Source organism: Acipenser ruthenus, chromosome 37 (genome assembly GCF_902713425.1).
Source record: "Acipenser ruthenus chromosome 37, fAciRut3.2 maternal haplotype, whole genome shotgun sequence".
Classification (NCBI taxonomy): domain Eukaryota; kingdom Metazoa; phylum Chordata; class Actinopteri; order Acipenseriformes; family Acipenseridae; genus Acipenser; species Acipenser ruthenus.
In genome coordinates, this window is record NC_081225.1 from 10,859,243 (window position 1) to 10,883,406 (window position 24,164).

At 49.1% G+C, this 24,164-nt stretch overlaps 3 protein-coding genes across 4 annotated transcripts; all 3 read left to right on the plus strand.

Moving 5' to 3' along the window:
* The first annotated feature begins 501 nt into the window (after positions 1-501).
* LOC117397805 (transmembrane protein 230-like) lies at positions 502-3,276 on the plus strand. Its single transcript, XM_033996677.3, has 4 exons — positions 502-726; positions 1,101-1,230; positions 1,728-1,850; positions 2,128-3,276. The coding sequence occupies exons 2-4, from the start codon at positions 1,132-1,134 to the stop codon at positions 2,263-2,265; spliced, it is 360 nt and encodes a 119-aa protein (XP_033852568.1). The 5' UTR covers positions 502-726; positions 1,101-1,131; the 3' UTR covers positions 2,266-3,276.
* Positions 3,277-4,016: 740 nt separating this feature from the next.
* Positions 4,017-14,939, plus strand: LOC117966416 (serine/threonine-protein phosphatase 2A 55 kDa regulatory subunit B alpha isoform). The gene is made up of 10 exons (XM_059008588.1): positions 4,017-4,248; positions 6,464-6,535; positions 9,488-9,585; positions 10,467-10,632; positions 11,442-11,554; positions 11,665-11,842; positions 12,203-12,367; positions 12,555-12,724; positions 13,145-13,236; positions 13,751-14,939. The coding sequence occupies exons 1-10, from the start codon at positions 4,242-4,244 to the stop codon at positions 14,028-14,030; spliced, it is 1,341 nt and encodes a 446-aa protein (XP_058864571.1). The 5' UTR covers positions 4,017-4,241; the 3' UTR covers positions 14,031-14,939.
* A 1,131-nt stretch (positions 14,940-16,070) lies between these two features.
* On the plus strand, positions 16,071-23,592 carry LOC117962651 (BCL2/adenovirus E1B 19 kDa protein-interacting protein 3-like). Of its 2 annotated transcripts, none has more exons than XM_059008589.1 (6): positions 16,071-16,233; positions 20,092-20,350; positions 21,341-21,428; positions 21,782-21,888; positions 22,102-22,251; positions 22,903-23,592. In XM_059008589.1, exons 1-6 carry the CDS (start codon positions 16,086-16,088, stop codon positions 22,949-22,951), a joined length of 801 nt encoding a protein of 266 aa, XP_058864572.1. In that variant the 5' UTR covers positions 16,071-16,085; the 3' UTR covers positions 22,952-23,592. The 2 variants fall into 2 exon arrangements, with proteins under 2 accessions (XP_058864572.1, XP_058864573.1); XM_059008590.1 differs by having other exon boundaries at positions 20,134-20,350.
* The last annotated feature ends 572 nt before the right edge of the window (positions 23,593-24,164 follow it).

A 24,164-nucleotide genomic window follows, 5' to 3' on the forward strand; every position in this document is an offset into this window, starting at 1 on the left:
CTCGTTCCGCACCGACTCACCGCTCACCTTTATATTCATTAGATTATTATACACTTATTACGCTTTGAGAATGATCTGAAGTTACAGCAATCCACCGAACGTGCCCTGTGTTTATCGATTAAATGCATCGCCTATATTACAATATACTTCATGCTGCAGTGTGGAGTAGTGGTTAGGGCTCTGGACTCTTAACCGGAGGGTCGTGGGTTCAATCCCAGGTGGGGGGACACTGCTGCTGTACCCTTGAGCAAGGTACTTTACTTAGATTGCACCAGTAAAAACCCAACTGTATAAATGGGTAATTGTATGTAAAAATAATGCAATATCTTGTAACAATTGTAAGTCGCCCTGGATAAGGGCGTCTGCTAATAAATAATAATAATAATAATAATAATAATAATAATAATAATAATAATAATAATGCAATTCCCGAATCCATTCCGCAGGAATCCGTTCCGTGTTTTTTTTTTTCCAGGGTGCCTGCCGGGCGGTGAGTGATGACGCCATCATTGTGTGTATGTCAATGAGAGGCAGTCCGGAAGTGCAGCTCCTTGGAATTGTACGTGTCGGGATGTAAATGCGAACCACGAAACAAGCGTCGAAAAACAAAACCATTATTACAGCGAGATATCATTAACCGTGTGCGATTTAGAGAGCGCTCAGCATTGCATAGCAAAGAGCGAGTCGACACTGCACCGTGTGCCACGGACAGCTATTCATAAACAGGTAACTGTGACGTAGTTATTAAGTCATGTTGTGTTGCAGAAACAGTCTTATAGACATGATGTTATTTTAATTAGGTAACTTATTTAGTTATACAGACGTACGCGTGTTTGTTTTCCTTGCAGTATGCATGCAAGTATTGTCACTGTGTTTGTCGACTTCAATTATTGATAGGATACATGCGGGCACCCGGAGCCAGACAGCAGCGTGACGTGATAACGACACCGCGCAGTCTTTCTCCCTTTTCGCGTTTAAACATTCGCAGCCCTGCTGTACCATTGCAGTAGCTGTTTTGGAATTTACAATAAGTGTGTGTCAGTCTCTCAGTCCTCTCTCTCTCTCTCTCTCTCCCTCTCACCCGCTCTCTCGCCCCCCAGGCTCCGGTCGCTGCGTCTCTCTGCCTTGGTTATGATGCCGGCTCGCAGCAGTGTGTCCGCAGGGATCCCCAGCAGTAAGGTGAAGTACTCCAAACTGGCAGACAGTGATGAGAGTTACATCGATCTGCAGGTGAGTCTCACACGCACACACACACACAGACTGACAGAACCGACACACCCTGCTGTGTGTATACATACACACACATATGCTGTGTGTTCTATATATAAAGACGAGGTTTAACTGCAGTGTGCATTTAAGATATTATTATTTTATTTATTTCTTAGCAAACACCCTTATCCAGGGCGACTTACAATCATTACAAGATATCACATTATTTTTACATACAATTACCCATTTATAAGGTTGGGTTTTTACTGGAGCAATCTAGGTAAAGTACCTTGCTTAAGGGTACAGCAGCAGTGTCCCCCACCTGGGATTGAACCCACAACCCTCCGGTCCAGAGCCCTAACCACTACTCCACACTGCTGCCCCTATTAAAATATATATCGTTCAAATAAGGGAATGGTAGAAAATGGTTCACTTGTGCACGTTGTTGGAAGCTGTGTAGCTGTGCCTGTCTCCATGTTGTAATACTGAGATGTCCCCCCGTCCCCCCCCCCTCTCAGTTTAAGAAGAGCCCCCCCAGGGTTCCCTACAAGGCCATCGCCCTCGCTACCATCCTCTTCCTCATTGGCTCGCTCCTCATCATCATTGGGGCTCTGCTGCTGTCCGGGTACATCGACGTCACGGTGAGTAACGCCACGCAGCCTGCAGGGGGCGCTGTGTTTGGGGCGCATGGGACTATGGGATTCATTGGTAACAGACCTGTGTTAGATTTGGTGTAATATTTCTCTCCCGTGGGGTGGAATGTGGGTTTAGATCTGTGTAAGATTATGTTTATGTGATTAGAATATTTCAACAGGAAAAAGTTCCATTTTGTGACATCACAAAGACACAAGTCTCTGACATCACAGAGCACTAACCCCTCCCCCCTTCTCTCCCTCTCTCTCTCTCCGTCTCTGTCAGAACCATGACCGGACCTGGCCCGTGCTCATCATTGGGATTCTGGTTTTCCTGCCCGGGTTCTATCACCTGCGCATCGCTTACTACGCCTCCAAGGGTTACCGTGGTTACTCCTACGAGGACATTCCGGACTTCGACTGAACGGCGCGCCGTCGATGCGGACCGGACGTTCTGAAAGCGATTTTATTTCATCTGGACATTGTTGGTACCAAAGCAAAGTGAATTAGGATACAGAAAACTGCTAGAGACAGACCCTGATGAGTGTTCCTTACCTGTACCCAGCCCCGTTCAGAAAGAGCCCTCTTCTCTTGTCCCCTCAATATCCAGCTGAAAAGGCTGTCAGGCACAAAGAGGCCACAGCTCACTGTAATGAAGCAGCTGCACTAAGACATTCAGTTCAGTCTGTGCTGAAGCAGGAGTGTCTCTGGTGTTCGCTAGCCTGGGAGTGACGTGTGAAACGTGTGTCCCGTGCAGTAGCTGATCTGTCGTATTCATTCATTTCGCTTCACGAAGTCGAATGAAACCTGCTGTATAATGTTACCTTAACACATCGAATTCCACACAACGCTTTCCATGTTACCTTCCAAATACATAACCGAATAATGTGACTTCGAAATCCAACTGTGTCTTCCGGTAGACTTTTGCGATATCATTTTGTAGTGTCTTTGATCACATGATGTGAAATAAAAGATCTAAATGATGTTCATTATTATTATTATTATTATTATTATTATTATTATTATTATTATTATTATTATTATTTTTAAACGATGTCTCAGAGTTCTAGGTGATGCAAGTCTTTTGGCCAGAGCTGTGTCATTCATTTTCTGTTTCAAACAGAATGGTTTGTTTAGTGATTCTCGTTTGTGTGCTTAATTACAATCTCTTACTCTAGATTTGTATATCATCTGAATGTGTGGAGTAGTGGTTAGGGGCTCTGGACTCCTGACCGGAGGGTCGTGGGTTCAATCCCAGGTGGGGGACACTGCTGCTGTACCCTTGAGCAAGGTACTTTACCTAGATTGCTCCAATAAAAACCCAACTGTATAAATGGGTAATTGTATGTAAAAATAATGTGATATCTTGTAACAATTGAAATTCGCCCTGGATAAGGGCGTCTGCTAAGAAATAAATAAAAATATTATACTGAAACATTCCCTCTGAAAAGTTTTAAAACACATGTGCTGCTTGGGGGGCAACTTGAAATAAGTTGAAAACGCAGAGCAATGAAGCGCTGCTGCAGACAGACAGTCCACTGAAACAGGCAAGCCGCCTTCAAACTCCAGGTTAGGAGGAAGAAACAGCGGCTTCCCCGTGACCCGGATGACATGCAGAGACGGGAGAGTATCTGGGACACAGTCCCGGCGCGGCGGCTTTACCAACGCTGTATAATCACGACAGCAGCGCACACGTACACTCCGTGAACGACAGGTATTATTTATTTGAGAAACTTTAGATGGAGTGAGCAAAACGCTGCTGAAGAATAAAGCATGTTTATAAAGAACTCGGCTTCCACGGCTTGCATTTTCACAGATCATCCAGCAGGGGGCGCTTACACTCTTGAGAGCTTCTACAGTATATGAACTGCGTGTTCCCAAGGATGCCGGACTCTACGGTAATCCTTCAGTCTCATATTGTATATTAACGGAGCCTGTATCCTAGCACGGGTGCCCCTCATAAATGTGCAAATCCAACACTTGCAATATGGTAGGCTGTGATTTTAGCAGCGATGTCGTGTTGTAAAATGTCGCTTTTTTTTATCTTTCTCCTCAACGCACTCAGACGCGCCTATATGCGCGATTATACGGTACTCAATAGCAGGAGACACGCCTTCTATGGTGACATCACCCCTGCGGACCTCAAAGGCACGCCACCCTGAGGCTCCACCCCTTCCAGTGACGTTCCCGAGCATGACGTCAGTGCGGGAGGAGGAGGAGGAGGAGGAGGATGCGCCATTTTGAAAGTGGAAGGAGAGAGGAGGATCAGAGAGGCAGGGGAGCGCTGAGCTTCACAATCCATCCCCATCCTCATTGAGTGCCAGCGTTCACTACACACAGCCTGGCGAAAGTAGCGCTCGCAGACACGCAGTCAGCGCCAGGGACAGCCGTAAGCACACCATGGCAGGTAAAGCAGCGCGTATCCGAGGCTTTTCATTTATTTATTTTCCAGGGGGGGTTGTGAATTGGATCGAGAAGCCGCTTGCTGTATAGATGGTAATGTAGGCGTCTTCCTCGCTCGTTCCCTGTCGATATCTCCCCCCCACCACCCTCCATCTCCATATCGATCCACAGCACGTCACGTCACGCCAGACCGCGAAAACTAGGCTTTTTCTGCAGGTCCTTTTCAGCCTCGTTCAGTTTAATATTATTTCCTGCGCCGGCTCGACTCGACTGTAATAATATTAACCCGCTGCATGTTTCCCTGCGAGCGGTTTATTTTTTCTACCCGGACCGGTTCGATCTGTCTGCGGCCTGCTTTATATAAAGTGTATTCAACAAGGCCTGGGTGAAATGTATATTTATTTTATATATGTATATGAATTGGTTGGTTATTGCATTATTAAATTCACCGGGTTAGCAGATCGGCACCTGTTATTTATGTATGTATTAGTTTATGTATTGCTGCAGTGTGTTTATATAATGTTATCGTGGGATACCCGCGATTAAAACGCTGCATTGTAAAATGCAGGGCGCAATGCCGGTTACAAACCTGACCGACGTTTCAAGAATGGCTACTCATTATAATCCGGCCGCACTTCCTTGATCACACGGTGTTGTGCATTTCTACATTATCGGATCATGTGTGAATCACAGGGCCGTTTTCTTAAACGAATCCGGTTCGGCGACTCTTCATATTCGGAGCGGCGTTGCGTTGGTAAGGCTGTTTGCTGTTTTAATTTGGGTGCCGCTGGAGGAGCAGAGAGGGGCTGTCCAACAATAATGTGTCGTGTGTGTGTGTTTTATTTACGTGGGTTTTGAATCCAGTGCTCGCAAAGCACAGCCCCCAATCGCCCACCCACTTGCACTTTGAAGTTTAGAATGAAAAGCCGGTTTTTTTTCTGGCGGGAGGGGTGGGAACGGGTGTGTGTGTCACCCAAATACACCTACCCGGACAAGGCCGTGCTTGCAGGGCGGATAACGTGTGATCGATCTTGTTAATACATACAGCAAATTTTCATAACGAGAGACTCTCTTAATCTGCCAGCTGTACCGCATTCTGTTGAGTTGTTTTAAATATTTACTTAAACCCATGTGTTAATCTATTTCCCTTTTTAAACAGGTAATGCTCAGTGAATGCATGCATCAGTATTGAGTGAAGTAATGCTGTGCCAGTGAAAACCATCTCAGATGAGCAGGATGTACTGCTGTCTGTCATAATGTCCAAAATCTAACTGTTTTAGCAGCCTGTTATTTTAATCTGATTATTCTATAACTCAGACTGTAGTATTTTTAAGCACTCAAGAATATAAAGACACGCTACTCCTGTTATGTTGCTGTCGCGCATCAAAAATTGTGAGCGATGCAAACTGTGAGTAGCACAGCAGAGTTCTAGTGTTGTACAGTTATATAAGCTGAAGCTTCGTCACTGTATGGCTTGCATTGAGCTCTCCTCTGCGTGATTTGCATTGATACCAGTATGGACGTGATCTGGCTCTCCACTGCATCAGAGTGGTGTTGAAACACACAGATTAAACGGGGAACAGTGTAGAGTGTGACAGGAAGTGTTTTGAGTTCTACAGCGTTTTATAACACACTGCCTGCCGTCTCGTCGGCTCAGTGCGATGCAGCTGCAGTACTGCGAGCATTGAGCCTCCTCTTCGATCCTGAACAGCTTCCCAGCACAGCTCCGTTCTGCCTGATCGAGCCCCTGGCAGCAGACTCATTCTCGGAGTCACTCCCTGAAGCGTGGCTGAGTCAGGCAGGAGTGGACAGGGCTGTGGTGGAGCTGGGCAAACTCACCCCAGTGGCACGGAGCACCCCGAGTGCTGGGAAGAAGATTCAGACGCTCGCTTGTTTTAAATGTATTCGGTGTGCAGTAGTGACCGTGCTGGTGTTTCTGAGTGGGGCTGTTGGTAGGGGTGGAAGGGTGCACTGACGTCATGATACCATGTGCATCGCGATACATGGGATTTAATAATGGACTGTGTTGTTGCAAGGCAAAAAATAAATGACTTGCGTATTCATACCAACTTCAGAACACTGCATTCATCTTCAAGAGCCACTTCGCTGAACCTCACTGGGGTGCATTGTGCTTGTGGCCTTGACTCAACGATGCGATGCATCTTGTTAAAGATGGGTTAGGAGTCTGTGTGGTTCATCTCTCTCTCTCTCTCTCTCAGGAGGCGGGGGTAATGATGTGCAGTGGTGCTTCTCTCAGGTGAAGGGGGCCATCGACGATGACGTTGCTGAAGGTAAGCAGACAGACTCCCTTCCTAAATCTCTATAGATTCAGTAGACTGTCGCTCATCACAGTCCTATAGTCCGAGCCCGTGCTGCTCTGACCCTGAAATGAATGCAGAGAGCTTAATGGCTGTGACATGTTGTTTAGCAAGAGTAAGGTTCTTAAAGCAGACACGCTGAGAATCTGGAAGCTGAAGGTACATTATTGATGATGCAGCAGCTTGTGCAGACTGTACAGTACTGCAAGCCAGCGTCAATACAAACCTGACCGGCATCAGGAGGGACTTTGTAGAAAGTGATTTTGATTGGGTTTGTCACATTAAAGGCCGACGCAAACATAAGAAAGCAACAAGGAAGAAAAAAAGTTAAACTGTTTTTAAAATCCCTTTCCAAGACCCTGAGAGGGGCTTCCAGTGGAAACGTTAGCCACTGAATCTCTGAAGTTTCTTCCAGTGTGTGTGACGTTAATAGGTGTGGGTGCTCCCTGTGGGGGAGGGGAAGCTGCTCCTTCTCAACTTCACATTCGTTCCTGCGCAAGGCTGCACCTCTTCACTCTGGTTTCCATGGTTACTGCACAGCAGGTAGATTGAAAACACTGGTGGGTGTGGAAGTATTCTCCCTGCCCCAAGCGGTTTCAGTGCCTGTGTTTGCACAAGAGCAAGGGGGGGCTGCTGGGAGCTGTTTGAGTCTCACTTTGGCCCATTCCAGGATCGGAGGTATCGTTGCACAGCGCTGTCTGCTGAATATCCGAGCGGAGTTAAACCTGCCCTGAGCACTGCAGTTTAAATAAACCTGGACCAATTTGTTTTCCGTACGCCTTTTAACTGCTGTGCGGTGTGTTCAGTTTAAATGGTGTTTCAAGAGACGTTTGTTTGCAGAATCGTTGCTTCTGTGATCTCTTGTTCCGTTGTGCACGCTCTCTAAACCGATCAGGGGCAGCGTTCTACCTGCAGCTCAGAGAAAAGCAAGTTAAACAGCTTCTTGAGCCGCTGAACCCCACTGCATGAGCACTGTGCTGTTCCTCCCCCTGCAAGCAGGTTCTCAATGCATTTAACCCAGGCTGTGGGGTACTGGTGCTTTTAAACATGCAGAGTTGAAACTATTTCCCAAAGACCTGAAGATGACTGTGTCCAGACAGCTAGCGTCCTTCACTGGGTTGGAGTTGACACGTTCGTTCCTACGCGATTCCTTCAGTCTCTCGTATCTTGTGAAACAATGGTATCTATTGATCGATGGAAGGGTGTAATAACTAATTATCGCTCCTCTAGTGAATTGCAGAGGCCCCCTGGGCTGTGGTTCCCTCCCCCTGAGTGGGAGCCGGGTGAAGTGGAGCTCTCTCCAGCAGCTCTGTCTGTTTGTGTGACTCCTCTGCCTGCAGTGTCTTCGTGAGCGGCCCTGGATAGAGAGCTGATTGTGTAGGAGGTGGGGTCTCCTCTCTCTGTCTCTCCAGGAGAGATGTGTGCCAATGGGGTTGGCTAGGCTGCAGTTAACAGGAGCTCCCTTAATCCTCTGTTGTGGGTCTTATTGTCAGATATTTATCTCTCATGGGAGCACTGTGAGATGATGGGTAACAAAGGAAGGAATGGAGAGTGTGGGAGTTGTAGTGACAAGAGTTGGCAATACTCTCTGGTTTTACTATGAGTTTAATAAGGTTGTTACCTATACTGTGGAAATGGTGCAGTAGGAGTCTTATCTCCATCCCTGCAAAGCTGTGTCTGTTGTATATTTTTTCAGACGGAATAAAAATTCGCCCCCATTTTAAAACAAAGTCCTCCATTTGGCGTTGTGTGCAGGCACAGCATATCCTGGAAGTGTGCTCAGTGCAAGTCCTTGCCCGTTCTCTCTGTGTTTTGTGTCTGTCTCGCACACCCGCACCCTGGCTCTCTCACTGACTCACCCAGCGCTCCCTCCCCCCCCCTGCAGTGACATCACTGCTGAAGGACGGAGGAGTGGCGAGGAGCTGCACCAGGGCAGAGGGAGAGGGAGGGGGCACAGAGGCACTTATTTGATTTGGGGTGGGTCATGTCCCCAGGAGAAAGGTCAGGGTTGGGTGGCTTATTCTCTCTCTCTCTCTCTCTCTCTCTCTCTCTCTCTCTCTCTCTCTCTCTCTCTCTCTCTCTCTCTCTCTCTCTCTCTCTCTCTCTCTCTCTCTCTCTCTCTCTCTCTCTCTCTCTCTCTCTCTGTCTCTGTCTCTGTCTCTGTCTCTGTCTCTGTCTCTGTCTCTCTCTCTCTCTCTCTGTGTGAGGATGGAGACAGGAACAGTTTGAGAAATGAGTCTAAAGTCCAGCTGCAGACAGTGAGCCTCTTTGCTGGTTTGAGGCTCTTAGGGGTGGGCGGGGGTTGTGAGGCAGGACCAGGGCTGGGAAACGGAAGGGCAGGCCTCCCTCGCCATGAACAATCCTGTGGAATTGTTAGGAGCAGGAAAGGGCCAGGAGAGACTTCCTCTCTGAACTCAAGGAGACCCAGGACACAGCTTTCTGAGACAGCTGTCTTAATAAACTGGCTTTGAATATCCAATGCGTTGGACTGTGTCTCACTTCTGAAACTTTTACCTTCTAAACACTGCAATAAGAAATGATCAGCCAGCCTCCAGCATTCTCCATATGATAAATGGCTGAGGCTGAATTGGACAGACTGATGCAGTCTGGAGTGCTGCCGACTCCTCATTCACATCCACTGTGTGGCTTTAGTGGATAGAGCTGAGAGACTGGGAGGGAGGCAGTGTGGTCAAGTGGATAGAGTGAAGGATTATGGGCAAGTGCTTACAGTATCCTCTCAAAGCTGGACCAGCAAGCCAGACTGAACAGGTAAAGTGAAACCATGAAAACGCTGCAGGTCCTGAATGGAGTTTTAATGAGCTTGCCCCCCCAGCTCTGAGCCTGTGAGAAGGAGATGCTGTGGGGGTTTCTCAGCCACTAACCCGGGCTCCTAACCCTGTGCCTGCGCCTGCTTTTGTTTTGCAGCTGATATTATTTCGACAGTGGAGTTCAATCACTCTGGAGAGCTGCTGGCGACGGGCGACAAGGGAGGCAGAGTCGTCATCTTCCAGCAGGAGCCAGAGGTGAGAAACGTGAACGTCCTGTCTGAGGCGCCGCGGGAGGCTGCTTCACCGGAGGGCTGTGTCGAAGTCTCTCTCATTGGCTTCAGTGAGACAGTCAGGGACGCGGGAGGCAGGCTCTCGTTCACTGCACTCCTCCTTCACCTCCTGCCTGGGAACAGTACTGTGCTGCGTGGGGAAGGGAGCTAATAAAACCAGAGAGAATCAGGGATCGAACGCCTGCAGGGTTGACACAGACACTGAGAAAGAACTGCTTGTTGAATTTAATTTAGTATTTCCGAATTCAGAGCTATTTGAGTTTTAGTAGTTATGTGTGGTCAAATACTGGTTTTGATCATCAATTGATGTGTGTTATTATTTTGATATATAATTTTTGTTAAATGATGCAAAACTGACGTGAATTGCAAAGCTTCTCCATTGAATTAAAAGCTGCTGGGTGATGCCAGTAGTTTGGTCAGGGACTGCAGCAGACACTTTGAATTGCTGGCTTGCTTGCATGAATGCTGCTGAGCTGGTTTCAGTTCAGTTCCTGGTTTGCAAGCCTATGGTGATTTATTCTCATTGATCACTCGACTGAAATCGCTTGTCACTTTATAACGACCACATAGGAAGACAGCGGCAACGTAGACATCCTTTTCATGAAAAAAAACAAAAGAAACAGTTTGCACAGAGCGTCCTCAATCGCATGTTTATCCCACAGTACCGGAAAGGTTAAATATCTACGGCAATAAATCGGATTGGAGCCAAATGTGATGCGAAACGTCTATAAGATAAATTGCAAATCAACTGCAATAACGTCCCCCTTTTCAGTTGCTGTTTGTCCGGCTGCCTTTGAGACTGGTCTGTGGATATTAAACCCCGCCTGTCTGTCTGTCTCCGTTCAGAATAAGAGCCAGCCGCAGTGCCGAGGAGAGTACAACGTTTACAGCACCTTCCAGAGTCACGAGCCGGAGTTCGACTACCTGAAGAGCTTGGAGATCGAGGAGAAGATCAACAAGATCCGCTGGCTGCCCCAGAAGAATGCAGCGCAGTTCCTGTTGTCCACAAACGGTGAGTCTGCAGCACGGCAGGGAGGGGAGGGGATAGGGCAGGGCTGACTCTGAGGGGAGGGGATACAGCAGGGCAGGGCTGACTCTGAGGGGAGGGGATACAGCAGGGCAGGGCTGACTCTGAGGGGAGGGGATACAGCAGGGCAGGGCTGACTCTGAGGGGAGGGAATACAGCAGGGCAGGGCTGACTCTGAGGGGAGGGGATACAGCAGAGCAGGGCTGACTCTGAGGGGAGGGGATACAGCAGAGCAGGGCTGACTCTGAGGGGAGGGGATACAGCAGAGCAGGGCTGACTCTGAGGGGAGGGGATACAGCAGAGCAGGGCTGACTCTGAGGGGAGGGGATACAGCAGAGCAGGGCTGACTCTGAGGGGAGGGGATACAGCAGAGCAGGGCTGACTTTGAGGGGAGGGGATAGGGCAGGGCTGACTCTGAGGGGAGGGGATAGGGCAGGGCTGATTCGGAGGGTAGGGCACATGTTTTTCAACAGTTTTGCATTCTGAAGTACAGGCAGCACAGGAATGAAGGGTAATCCAATTTTATTATTTGCGTTCTTTTAAAAAGGGTGAAATAAGCAAAACCTATACCTTTTTTTTTTTTTTTTTCCCCAAACATGCAGTTCTGTTTCCGCATCCCAATTCCACTACTGCAGCAGAAATGTCATTATCATGGAGAATGATTGGCCCCGAGTAAGAGATTAATAGTTGGTCCGATGCCCCCCCGTCTCGGTCTCATTGAGGTTCTCTGATTGGTTGCTGTTTGGTAAATGGTGCTGACTGTCCCTTTCCTCGTTTTTGCTTCCTGGCTTCAGATAAAACTATAAAGCTGTGGAAGATCAGTGAACGAGACAAGAGACCAGAGGGGTACAACCTGAAAGAGGAGGATGGGAGGTACAGGGACCCCACCACAGTCACAACACTACGGGTAAGAGGGGACCCCCCCCAAACACCCCCGCACAGCGCTGCGGACAGGGGGACAAGGGCTTGGAATGAGGTGGCTGCAGTGTCCTCTCTAACCCTCCCCTCCTCTCTCAGGTGCCGGTATTCCGGCCCATGGATCTCATGGTGGAAGCGAGTCCTCGCAGGGTGTTTGCGAACGCGCACACCTACCACATCAACTCCATCTCCGTCAACAGCGACTACGAGACCTACCTGTCTGCGGACGACCTGCGCGTCAACCTCTGGCACCTGGAGATCACTGACCGCAGCTTCAGTATCCGAGCCAGGCCTGGGGCTGTGCAGCTTCGGGGCTTCAAACCAGGCGCTCTCAAGCCAAGCTGTGATCTGCAAAGGCTGCCCAGGAAGGGTCTCTATTGTGAAACAGCATATAGATTTTGTGTAGTGATGTAGTAACAAGAATATTATACATAAATTCACATGTTCTTGTTTGCTGATAGTCCCCTTAGTTTTGGGCAGGGGGGTCCCTATTCAAAATGTGTTTTTAAAAGGGGTTGGCTGAGCTCTGTGAGTGGTCTGGCCAGGGAGGGAGGGAGGGAGGGGTGGTTGACCAGGCTTCCGGTAAAGAAATGGCTGTAGTCTGCTCGTTGTTGCTCCTTGACCTTTGCCCCCTCAGATATTGTCGATATCAAGCCGGCCAACATGGAGGAGCTGACGGAGGTGATCACGGCCGCAGAGTTCCACCCCAACCAGTGCAACACCTTCGTCTACAGCAGCAGCAAGGGCACCATCCGGCTGTGCGACATGAGAGCGTCGGCACTGTGCGACAAGCACTCCAAACGTGAGGACCGGGAGGGTGAGGGGTATAGAGTGAGGGGTCTGCACTGTGCGACAAGCACTCCAAACGTGAGGACTGGGAGAGGGGGGGGGGGAGTATAGAGTGAGGGGTCCGCACTGTGTGACAGTCCCAGGATAGAGACTTGATTCCTGACTGCTCTTGTTTCTTCCCCCCCACCCCTCCTGGTCAGTGTTTGAGGAGCCAGAGGATCCCAGCAACAGGTCGTTCTTCTCTGAAATCATCTCCTCCATTTCGGACGTCAAGTTCAGTCACAACGGACGCTACATGATGACAAGGGACTACCTGTCTGTCAAGATCTGGGACCTGAACATGGAGTCTAGGCCGGTGGAGACCTACCAGGTAGGGTAGGGGCGGGGGGTGCATTCCTGGATCTCCTTGAGTATGTAGAAGAATGAATTTCTACAACACTCCCTGTGCATATGGTCATCTTGGGGCTCAGTGTTGCTTGGTCACCAGAAGGGGGAGCTGTAGAGCTGGCTTCTTGATTATGACTTCTGAGGGTGTTGCTTGACTGCTTCCCTGTACACCTGGGGGGGGGGGGGGGGGGGGGACTGGGTAGCACACACTTTTACAGGGATCTAGGTTTTTCATGTTTTGAATTCATTCAAAATTCAAACAAATATTCTTTCGCTTGAATTGGCTGACCTTGATTTTGTATTTATATTTAATTGGCAACGTTACAGTAAAGACTGACCCTGTGCTTGCTCGCTCTCTCTCTCTCTCTCTCTCTCTCTCTCTCTCTCTCTCTCTCTCTCTCAGGTTCACGAGTACCTCAGGAGTAAGCTGTGTTCGCTGTATGAGAACGACTGTATTTTCGACAAGTTTGAGTGCTGCTGGAACGGGAATGACAGGTAAGAGAGACCTGCTCTTGGTCCAGTTATGTTGCATCTGATGATAAAATAACAGCATCTACTGCTCGAGTCATTGGACCAATTACTGTACACCTACCTGCGATCATTTAAATACTGAATACAGTCAGGGTTAACGGCCGGCTCCTTTTTGAAGGCACCAATCACGTCCTCTCTAATTCTTTTTTGTTCCAGTCTAAACAGATTCACTTTCAGCTTATTTCACCGCTCGTTCCTTAAAGCTCTGGGATTATTCAGACACACATGAGCTTGTCACCTGCACTGTTAGATCAGCATTAAAATCTGGACTGCAAGTGATTGAATTCCAGGAATAGGCGTTGTTGAAATATCTGCATGGAATAATGAGATGTGTGTGTGACAGGACGTGTGCGTCTGTCCTGTATTGTTAGCTTGGTGTAGTTGAAGTGAAGTCAGTCTTTTGAACAGAAGTGTTTAAATGGAGGGCAGCGCTTGGAATGTAAGTTGGGTGTTGAACAGTAATGCTCTGTGTCCGCAGCGTGGTGATGACCGGCTCCTACAACAACTTCTTCCGCATGTTCGACCGCGGGCAGAAGAAGGACGTGACCCTGGAGGCGTCGCGGGAGAGCAGCAAGCCGCGCGCAGTGCTGAAGCCGCGCAAGGTGTGTGGCGGGGGCAAGAGGAAGAAGGACGAGATCAGCGTGGACAGCCTGGACTTTAACAAGAAGATCCTGCACACCGCCTGGCACCCCCAGGAGAACATCATCGCGGTGGCCACTACCAACAACCTGTACATATTCCAGGACAAACTGAACTGACCTCCCGTCCGAGGGGGGGGGGGGGGGGGGGTAATAAAGACCAACCCGGGGGAGAGGGGGGATACAACAGAGTGCCCACTTTCTGTATTGTCAGTCTAGCCGAACTGTAGCCTTTGTGTGTGGGGAGGGGAGGGGAGGGGAGGGGATGGGATGGATGTTTCCATGCAGCTAGCTCTTGGTTTTTTCATTTTGTGCCATTTTTCATTTCTGCTCATTTTTTTTTTTTAATGGTTATAAATATTATTTTGACACGTGGATGTTGTTTTTGGGCCTCAACACGCCCCTCTCCCCTTTTGCTCGAACCCCTGTGCGACAGCCTCGCTCCTCACTCCCTCACCAGCCTCTATAGCTGGGGCAGAACCCAGTTTGCCAATACCTCCCCCCTCCTGCTCTCCGTTGCAAAGACACACGGTTCATTAATCTCATCCCAGCTGTACAAAAGGGGGACTTTTTTTAAATGATATAAAAAATTCTACAAATCTAACGGTCATTGTTTTCGTCCACTACTGTTAGCTGTAGATGAGGGGCAGGTGTTTCTTGTTCGGCTGGTTTAACTGATCTGAGCAGCGGCCAGAGAGACCAAGTAGCCGTGCATGCAGTGCTGCTGGATGGGCTGTTGATAACTGGTGTGTGTTTGGTGTCTGGCTGGACCTGTCCTGCACGACGGCACCCCTCTCCCCTCCACAGCAGGACAGCTTGACTGTTTCGACACTTCGCTGACCGCTGCCCAGCTCCGGACAGGTCCGCGGTCTGGCCTTCATGGAGGGGAAAAAAATAAGTCAGTCCCTCTTATGATTTTTTTTTTTTTTTACCTCTTCAAGCCAAACTTAAAATTATTAAACAATAATAATAATATTAATAATAAACTGTACTTTACAAAAACAAGTAAATCTTTTTTTTTTATAAAAACCAAGTGTTTTTATTTGTGTGTGCTTCAGTGTCGTGCTGTGCCCTGGTCTGTCTCTCTCACTGGGAGAGAGCTGCGCTGGCCGCTGTGTTTCTATAGTGAGGAGCCTGCGCTGTCGGGACGTTGTGCAAACCACTGGCACTTTACTAAATTCTCAAGGACGTACCTGAACAAGCTAGCATGAGAAATGGCTCTTTAACTAAAAAATCTACTTCCAATGCCTGCTCTGCATGGACTAAAGCTGTTTCCACTGCCAGGGTCCCTGTTCTGAGCTGCCTTCCCTCCCTCCTAATGTGGTAAAGCCCTGCTGTTCCAGTGACTGCCCTCCCCTCCCTCTGCACGCAGGCTCATTCACGTCTCAATGTGGAGAATGGGAAAGCACTGTGCTGTTCCAGTGACTGCCCTCCCCTCCCTCTGCACGCAGGCTCATTCACGTCTCAATGTGGAGAATGGGAAAGCACTGTGCTGTTCCAGTGACTCCCCTCCCCTCCCTCTGCTCGCAGGCTCATTTCAGGTCTGTAATACTGTACCTAAAAAAAGAAAAAGTTTAGAGTTATTGTACATGGAGAGTACAATAAGCACAACCATGCCTCAAAATCTATCTCTTATTAGCAGGAGCCTGTTCAACCCGTTCCCACAGGAAGGCGCTCGCTCGCGCTACTGCGCCGTCATGCAGGATGCAGGTTTTTTGTTTATCTGGGCATCCTTTTCAGAACGTGTGAACTGGTTTGGAGGCGATTAAGATTATTTTCACACTTTTGTTTTTTTGATCGGTTTTAATAAACGTTTAGCTATACTGTCTTTCGAGAGCTTGGTCCCTGTGCGCGGGTCTAGATATTTACTTGCCGTTCAAAAACCTCACAACCGAGACACGTGAGTATAGGCAACGAACTGCTTTTGTTTTTTTTTGTACACTAGCTTTAAATTTAAATAAAAATCACGTGCCCTGGTACCACACCGTTCGTTTCAATAGGGGTTTGAATTCTCTATACTGTATAATCTGATGTTATTTCTGCTAATCTCTGTTAATCAGATGGCGTCATTGCATTTCAATTTCCGCCACAATCCCACAGTGTGTTTCGTGTGACAGTTTCTACCTTCTTTCTGCCTCATAAAACAAGAACATACCGGGGGCGGGGTCTTAAAATATGACGACACCGGGGGAGGGGTTCTTAAAATATGACGTCACCGGGGGCGGGGCGCGCCCGCTCGCTCCACAGTCTTCACCGCGCTCGCTCACAGACAACATGTCGGCGGCCGCTCAACAAAACAACAACGAAGAGCCCGGGCTGAACGGTAAGAACAGACGGCGTCTCCCCTGTCTGCTGACTACGGGAATCGATCAGTGAGGCTTACAAATAATAATAAAGAACTGGATGAAAGTCTTGTGGAACCGGGTTGGGAAACAGAAAGAAGAAATAAACACGGTGTTGTTGTTGTTTGATCTGATTAAACGGGCGTGGTGAGAGCCTCTGTTTGTGATCGGCGTGCTCGCTAACCAATCACAGGGCTAGGGAGGAGGAGTTGCTTGTGCGTCATGATTAATTGGCAGGGGTTTGCTCCAATTGGGGATCTTAGAAATGGGTGGTAAGCGTACCCTGTCTCGTGGGGGCGGGGTTTGTTCTGTCAACATCAGAGAAGGGGGCGGGCAGTAAATGGCTGGGTGATATTTTTCTTGTATTAAATATGATTAAGTCTATGCTAGATACTACACTAATAATATATTAGTATTGAGTAATGCCGGTCGAAGCTGGGTCTGTCAGTACTCAAGCCGTTATAATTCTGACGTGCGCTTAGATTTAGCTAGTCAATATAAATAATATGTCGTTGACGAAGCTTTGTTGTGGTCCGAAGTTGAAAGAATACCCAGCGTTAGGAAAGTGCTTTAAAAAAATAAAACAACACGATCCTCTCTCCCCAGCCCGGACGCTGTTTTAACTACACTGCGTGGTACTCCTCTGAGCGACCAGCTGCTGTACATAGCTGATATAAATAATGGTGTAAATGTGATGGAAAAGTAAACTCATAAGCCGAGGGAACAGGAAGCCGCTTTCAGGAGGCTGGGGTTCAGGAGGCTGGGGTTCAGGAGGCTGGGGTCCAGGAGGCTGGGGTTCAGGCCCCTGCACGGCACACCAGGGGAGATTTGGGGGTTTGATACAGCAAAGTTTCCTCAGTCAAACGATCTCCCGGAACCAGGTTTCAAACCTCAACTTAATCCTTACTGTCCAGCACTGAGACAGTGAAAACGCAGCGAGTAGTGAGCACTGGCTGGGGGGATGCTTATCTGTGTCTGTATTGTAAAACTGCAGGTGTCTTCCAGGGCAAAGGTGCCGCTCGCAATGGCAGCTGCCCTGCGTTTACATTGCAGTTCAAACGAGGGCATTGATTACACAGTACAGTATCACTTATGGCTTGCAAGTTGCACAAGGCTGCTCCCCCTCAGAGTGGAACCTAATCTGTTTCCATGACCCTGTAAATACAAGGCGACAGCAGGTACGTAAGTCAGCTGGTTACTGTGGGAGCGAGCACTCTCTCCCCTGCTTGGGTAAGGGGTAATGGTTCCGCCATCACGGCAGGACTGAGCACACTGATTATTAAAACAAATATGGGGAAAGAACATGAGTTTCATAGCATCATTTCTAACTGCAATAAACTAAACTGATTCCTAAAGAATGATAAGTCTTACATCAAAAGCAGGGAAATGCAAAAAACAGAAGTCCTGTGCATCTGGTTTTGTTATTAAATAAATCAATATAAATGTACATGTTTGCATTGTTGATGCATCAGTGTTATTGCCGGCTAAAAATGAGTAAACTGGGGAAAAAGTGTTCCAGGACTAAAGACATAAAAAAAAAAAAAAAAAAAACACGTATAAACTGGCATCAGAAACGATAAAAAAATAACAAAAAAACAACTTACCTAGCCTCCCCAAATCATCAAAAACAAATGCATCAAGCTGAAATTCTCTCTCTCTGTCTCTCCAGCTGCGCGTTCACAAACGCTGACCCACTTCTGCATTTCTGTTTTCTAATCGGTTCCGCTGGTGAAGGCTTTATCTTGGGAATTGTTTTTTTCTGAATGTGTTTAAACTTGGCACAGAACATTTATTACAGGATGGCACTGAACATGCTGTCAGCCAAAACCACAGGAGAAAGAAGTGAAGCCCCGTTTGTGTGATGCTCATTATATCCTTGTGTGTTTCTGAAACGCGGGCTCTTGTGGAGCAGAACAGCCTGCTAGTAACTGCAGTGTGTAAAGCATTTTCTCTAGTCATGAATACAAAGCGACGCCACCTCTTTAGGAATTGATGGCATTGATCTGCTGTGGGTGACAGATCTATTTAAAAAATATATATATATATTTTCTAGTGACAAAGAAAACCTCCAGATCGGTTATATTGCCATTGAGATTGCATTACATAGTGTGTGTATGTGTGTGTTCCAGTTTCCCTCCCTCCCTCTCTCTCTCTCTCTCTCTCTCTCTCTCTGGGCAGAGTGTTTTGCAGTGTGTGTTCCAGTTTCACTCTTATTATTATTATTTATTTCTTAGCAGACGCCCTTATCCAGGGCGACTTACAATCGTAAGCAAATACATTTCAAGTGTTACAGTACAAGTAATACAATAAGAGCAAGATAAATACAATGACTTTTGTTCAAGCAAGTACAAGTGTGACAAAATACAATTCAATAATACAGCAGATAACAGTGATAGTTACATCAGGATATGATTAAATACAAAATACTACAGATTAAACACTTGGGAGATTACACTCTCTCTCTCTCTCTCTCCTCTCTCTCTCTCGCTCTCTGGGCAGAGTGTTTTGCAGTGTGTGTTCCAGTTTCACTCCCTCTCTCCCCCTCCCTCTCTCTCTGTCTCTCTCTTTCTCTCTCTCTCTGGGCAGAGTGTTTTGCAGTGTTATGAGAGTGTGTGTTCCAGTTTCACTCTCTCTCTCCCTCCCTCTCTCTGTCTCTCTCTCTCTCTCTCTCTCTCTCTCTCTCTCTCTCTCTCTCTCTCTCTCTCCCTCTCTCTGTCTCTCTCTCTCTCTGGGCAGAGTGTTTTGCAGTGTCTGCTGAAAGCTGGGTTTCTTTGTTTCAAGCGATCTCGTTGAGATGCGAGAGAGGAGGCTCTGATTGGATTAGCTCTGAAAGCTGCACCCAGCCAGTGAAACCCACAGACTATAGCAGAATGAGCTCATCCACTCTGACAGACTGATTGCCACGGAAAGCATCGTTAGAAGCCGTGCAATTAGCTGCAGTCTGGGTTTGTTTCAGTAACTGGGTTCTTCTCAGTAGGGATGACAGCAGATTTGTGTGTTTTTTTCTGCCCTAAAATACTGCAGCATCAACACCTGGAGAAGGCATTCTGCATTTGGATCCAGATTCTCAGATGAGATATGAACCCTAAAATATAAAATATACAATCTGCAATCTTATACACACAATATTAAACAGAAGACGTGAATCTTACTTCAGTGCTGCGATAATTAAACTGAAAAAAAAGATGGGCTGTCTCTATAAAATACCAAAAGAAATCGCATGCTTTATCATTCCTAGAGGCCAATTAAAACAGCTTCCTTCGTTTCCAGCTGAAGAAGGGTCAGCTGTAAGGTCAGGAGCTCCTGGGGTTTGTGCTGGCTCACAGGGCAGCAGACCCACTCTGCTCTGTCCCCTACTTCAAATTTAACAAAGGGAAGTTTTTACTGCACAGTTATAAATGCGTCCAATAGCCTACCATGTGAAGAACAGTAGCTGGGTTGTACACAGTTCACGAAAACCCCAGGCAGGGGTAAAGGGTCGAGTCTGGATGATCCGAACAGCCTCTCTTCTCGTTGTCATGTTGTTCTGCTCTGTGGACGTGTTTCTGTGGACGTGATGCCCACCCCACGCCCTCTGATATCTCTCAGCCTTGCTGGGTGTTATCTGAGCTTGCTGCTCTGTACTGATACCCAGCCTCGGGGAGTGCTTTCACTTTCTCTAAGAGAGAGAGAGAGAGAGAGAGTTTTGTAGTAAGATGCTCAGTTGACACACACACACGTAGGGTAACGGGTTATGATCAAGTGCATTGTTTTGCTCACCCTGCGCTGGGCTGCGGGCCGCCCTGTTGTGTGCTGCTTACCCTGCGCTGTCACTGAGTCCTCAGCTTTGTGCTCCCCAGGAGTCCTGCCCCTCAGCAGCTCTGTCCCTCTCGGTGTCGCAGGGTCCTGGGTGGAGCTGGAGATGAACGGGAACAACGGGAACGCTGCCGGGAACACGGAGAGCTTGAACTTGAACTTGAACGAGGGAGAGGGAGAGGGAGAGCGCAACGGGGGCCTGGAGCACGTGCCCTCCTCCTCATCCATTCACAACGGGGACATGGAGAAGATCCTGCTGGACGCACAGCATGAGAGCAGCCAGAGCAGCAGCTCCTGTGACAGGTCAGAGAGGGGGAGCACAGCACGAGCGCTGCTGTGACGGGTCAGAGAGGGGGAGCACAGCACGAGCGCTGCTGTGACGGGTCAGAGAGGGGGAGCACAGCACGAGCGCTGCTGTGACGGGTCAGAGAGGGGGAGCACAGCACGAGCGCTGCTGTGACGGGTCAGAGAGGGGGAGCACAGCACGAGCGCCGCTGTGACGGGTCAGAGAGGGGGAGCAGAGCACGAGCGCTGCTGTGACGGGTCAGAGAGGGGGAGCACAGCACGAGCGCTGCTGTGACGGGTCAGAGAGGGGGAGCACAGCACGAGCGCCGCTGTGACGGGTCAGAGACTGGGAGCGGAGCACGAGCGCTGCTGTGACGGGTCAGAGAGGGGGAGCACAGCACGAGCGCCGCTGTGACGGGTCAGAGAGGGGGAGCGGAGCACGAGCGCTGCTGTGACGGGTCAGAGAGGGGGAGCGGAGCACGAGCGCTGCTGTGACGGGTCAGAGAGGGGGAGCGGAGCACGAGCGCTGCTGTGACGGGTCAGAGAGGGGGAGCGGAGCACGAGCGCTGCTGTGACGGGTCAGAGAGGGGGAGCGGAGCACGAGCGCTGCTGTGACGGGTCAGAGGGGGAGCGGAGCACGAGCGCTGCTGTGACGGGTCAGAGAGGGGGAGCGGAGCACGAGCGCTGCTGTGACGGGTCAGAGAGGGGGAGCACAGCACGAGCGCTGCTGTGACGGGTCAGAGAGGGGGAGCACAGCACGAGCGCTGCTGTGACGGGTCAGAGAGGGGGAGCGGAGCACGAGCGCTGCTGTGACGGGTCAGAGAGGGGGAGCAGAGCACGAGCGCTGCTGTGACGGGTCAGAGAGGGGGAGCGGAGCACGAGCGCTGCTGTGACGGGTGGGGTGCAGAGGGGACATGCAGTGTGGGTTACTGTGTCCTGTTGTCAGATCAAACTGTAACGGAGGGTAAGCGGCAGCTGTTTCATTGTGTTGTTTTGTTTCAATGGCAGCCCTCCTCGCCCACACACACCCCTGGACGAGGGGCAGATAACCTTCGATGTGGACATGCACACGAGCCGAGACTCCTGCAGCTCACAGGTACAGCACTGACCACACCAGCGCGCACACACACACACACACAGGTACAGGACTGACCACACCAGCGCGCACACACACCCACCAGCACACACACACACCAGCACACCCACACACACAGGTACAGCACTGACCACACCAGCACACCCACACACACACACCAGCACACACACACCAACACACACACCAGCACCAGCACACACACGTGCACACACACCAGCACACAGGTACAGCACTGACCACACCAGCACACACACCAGCACACAAACACACACACACCATTATACTAAACACAGACCACGCCATGATCAATCTCCTATTAACTCTGTGTGTGTGTGTGCGTGTTTCCTCTCCAGTCGGAAGCGGACAGCGTGGACAGGGAGAAGGAGGAAGACATTCTGATGATGAAGAGCGCTGACTGGGTAGCGGACTGGTCCAGCCGACCAGAAAACATCCCCCCGAAGTGAGTCCAGCGAGACGAAGCATTTCAGAGCAGCCCAGCGCAGCGGGTTTGTCTCGTGTGCGCTAGACTAGCAGCATTCACTGTGTGCTGAGCGTTTGTTTGATCAGAACGTGGTTTCTGTGTGCAGCTGACCCTGTCTCTTTGGTGTAACAGCGTCGTCTGTGCTCATGAGATCATGCTCTTACACCAGCACGGCTGCTCTTGTCTCTCCAGGGAGTTTCACTTCCGGCACCCCAAGCGCTCGGTGACTCTGAGCATGAGGAAGACAGGGGTGATGAAGAAGGGGGGCGTCTTCTCAGCCGAGTTCCTCAAGGTGTTCATCCCCTCCCTGCTGCTCTCGCACATCCTGGCTCTGGGGCTGGGGTGAGTTCAGACTAGGAGCTGTGTTTGCACACGTGTGGACGCAGGGTCTGAAGAAGACGTGTTATTCCGATTCTCTATTTGCAAGAGTGGAAATAGTAGGCAATCTGTGTAGTTTTGTCAGAGTTTTGTTAGAGATTTAGTTAAAAAAAGCTCCCCTTTTGTTTAATGATTCACACATCAGTGCTACTTTGAAAAGGCCTACAAAGGAGGCGTGCTTCAGTTGAGTGCAGTTTGCAATGTGCCCAGCAGAGGGCGCGGAGGAGCTCTGAGCAGCCCTGAGCGCCGCAGTGCAGTGCTGCAGCTCCTCCCACTCTGCCTGGTGTCTGTATCCTGTTAAACACTATTCACATGATTGTGCCAGCTAGAGACCATCTATGGCAAAATTTACATTCAAAACGGCTCAATTTTAATGAAACTCTGCATTGCTAGAACAGTGCTCCCCATTTAGATAGCAGTAGGTCGTTTACTAAAATGTGCTTTTATAGTGCAGTGTTTTGTGAAGGTGCGTTAGATATCCTGTAGTGGTTTTGGTGGCTGCAGCTGAATTAAGTAAAGAGGCTGAGGGGATGGGTGGTTCAGTAGAAGTGAGGATGGGTTTCAGCTTGCCCCCCCCCCCCCCTAATGCTCTGCCCCTCTCTGCCTGTTTTTCAGCGTGTACATCGGGAAGAGAATGACAACCCCCTCAGCCAGCTCCTTCTGAGCAGGGAGTGAAGAGCCTGGGGACTCCTGTCGCAGTCCGTTCCATGGACCTCTCTCTCTCCTCTCTCCTCTCCTCTCTCTCTCCTCTCTCCTCTCTCCTCTCTTGCTCTCTCTCTCTCTCCTCTCTCCTCTCTTGCTCTCTCTCTCTCTCTCTCTCTCTCTCTCTCTCTCGTTCTTGTATTTTATTATAATGGATTTTTTTTTGCCTTCTGTAATTTGGTTTGCGAGCAGCAGAGACCGTTTGTTTGGGGCGCCACCTGCTCCTAAACTCTTGCGATTCATTTTCCTAAAGATCCTGGTTTGCTGGACTGGCTGGCATGCAGCGTTTTTAAATTTGAAAGGATGAGGATGTAGAGCTAAATCGTATTCAGAATGACGCTGATGACGTTGTTGTAGGTGCTAGGAATTAAAGATTATCTGGGCAGGCTGACCTGTCCTCGCTAGGGTAGGAGATTTTATAAGGAGCAGATTTGCAAGCCGGCCGCATAGCCTGAACAGTGAACCGCACAGTATACTTTGTAATCGCTTATGCTAAGATTTTTAAAATGAATTAAAAATAGATGAATTTTTCTTCCAATATTTTGCAAGTCAGGGCAGCAGTAGGGGAGTTGCTGGGTGGCTTTTTAGCTAAGATGGTTTTAAGGGCTTAGGGTTCTACTGGACTACAATTGTGACCCAAATGAACCAGACTGTGAACACCCGGAAAGGGCTTTCAGTCCCAGGTGAAGGATTACACCTGCCTGGCCCGCTAACAGATTAGACACTGAGCCCGCAGGACCAAGCTGAACTGCACCAGAGCCCTGGCACCCCCTGTCTGTGGGCAGGGGAGACAGAGGAGCGAGACCCTACGCGCGCGCACACACACACACACACACACAGCCACTGCTCTCTCTATGTCACCTGACTCCACAGAGAAGTGTCCAGAGGAGCATTGCAATAGTCAGTCAGTCACTCAGCTCCACAGTCTTTGGCTTGCCATGACTCTAACTGGTGTGTGTTGCCTGTGACGTTTCTTAGCACTGCTTTTAAGACTGCTCTAGATCGCTATACTCTCTGTGTCAGGCAGAGCTGGTAATATAAATGGCCTGACTGCTTATAGAGATTATTCAAGCCCTGGGCAGCAGGCTCAGCTGAGCTCAGCTCCTGAGACGGGATAAGAAGATTGGTGAGCGAAACTTTCCTCAATGCTGAAGACAGGTTCCTACCAAAGAAAC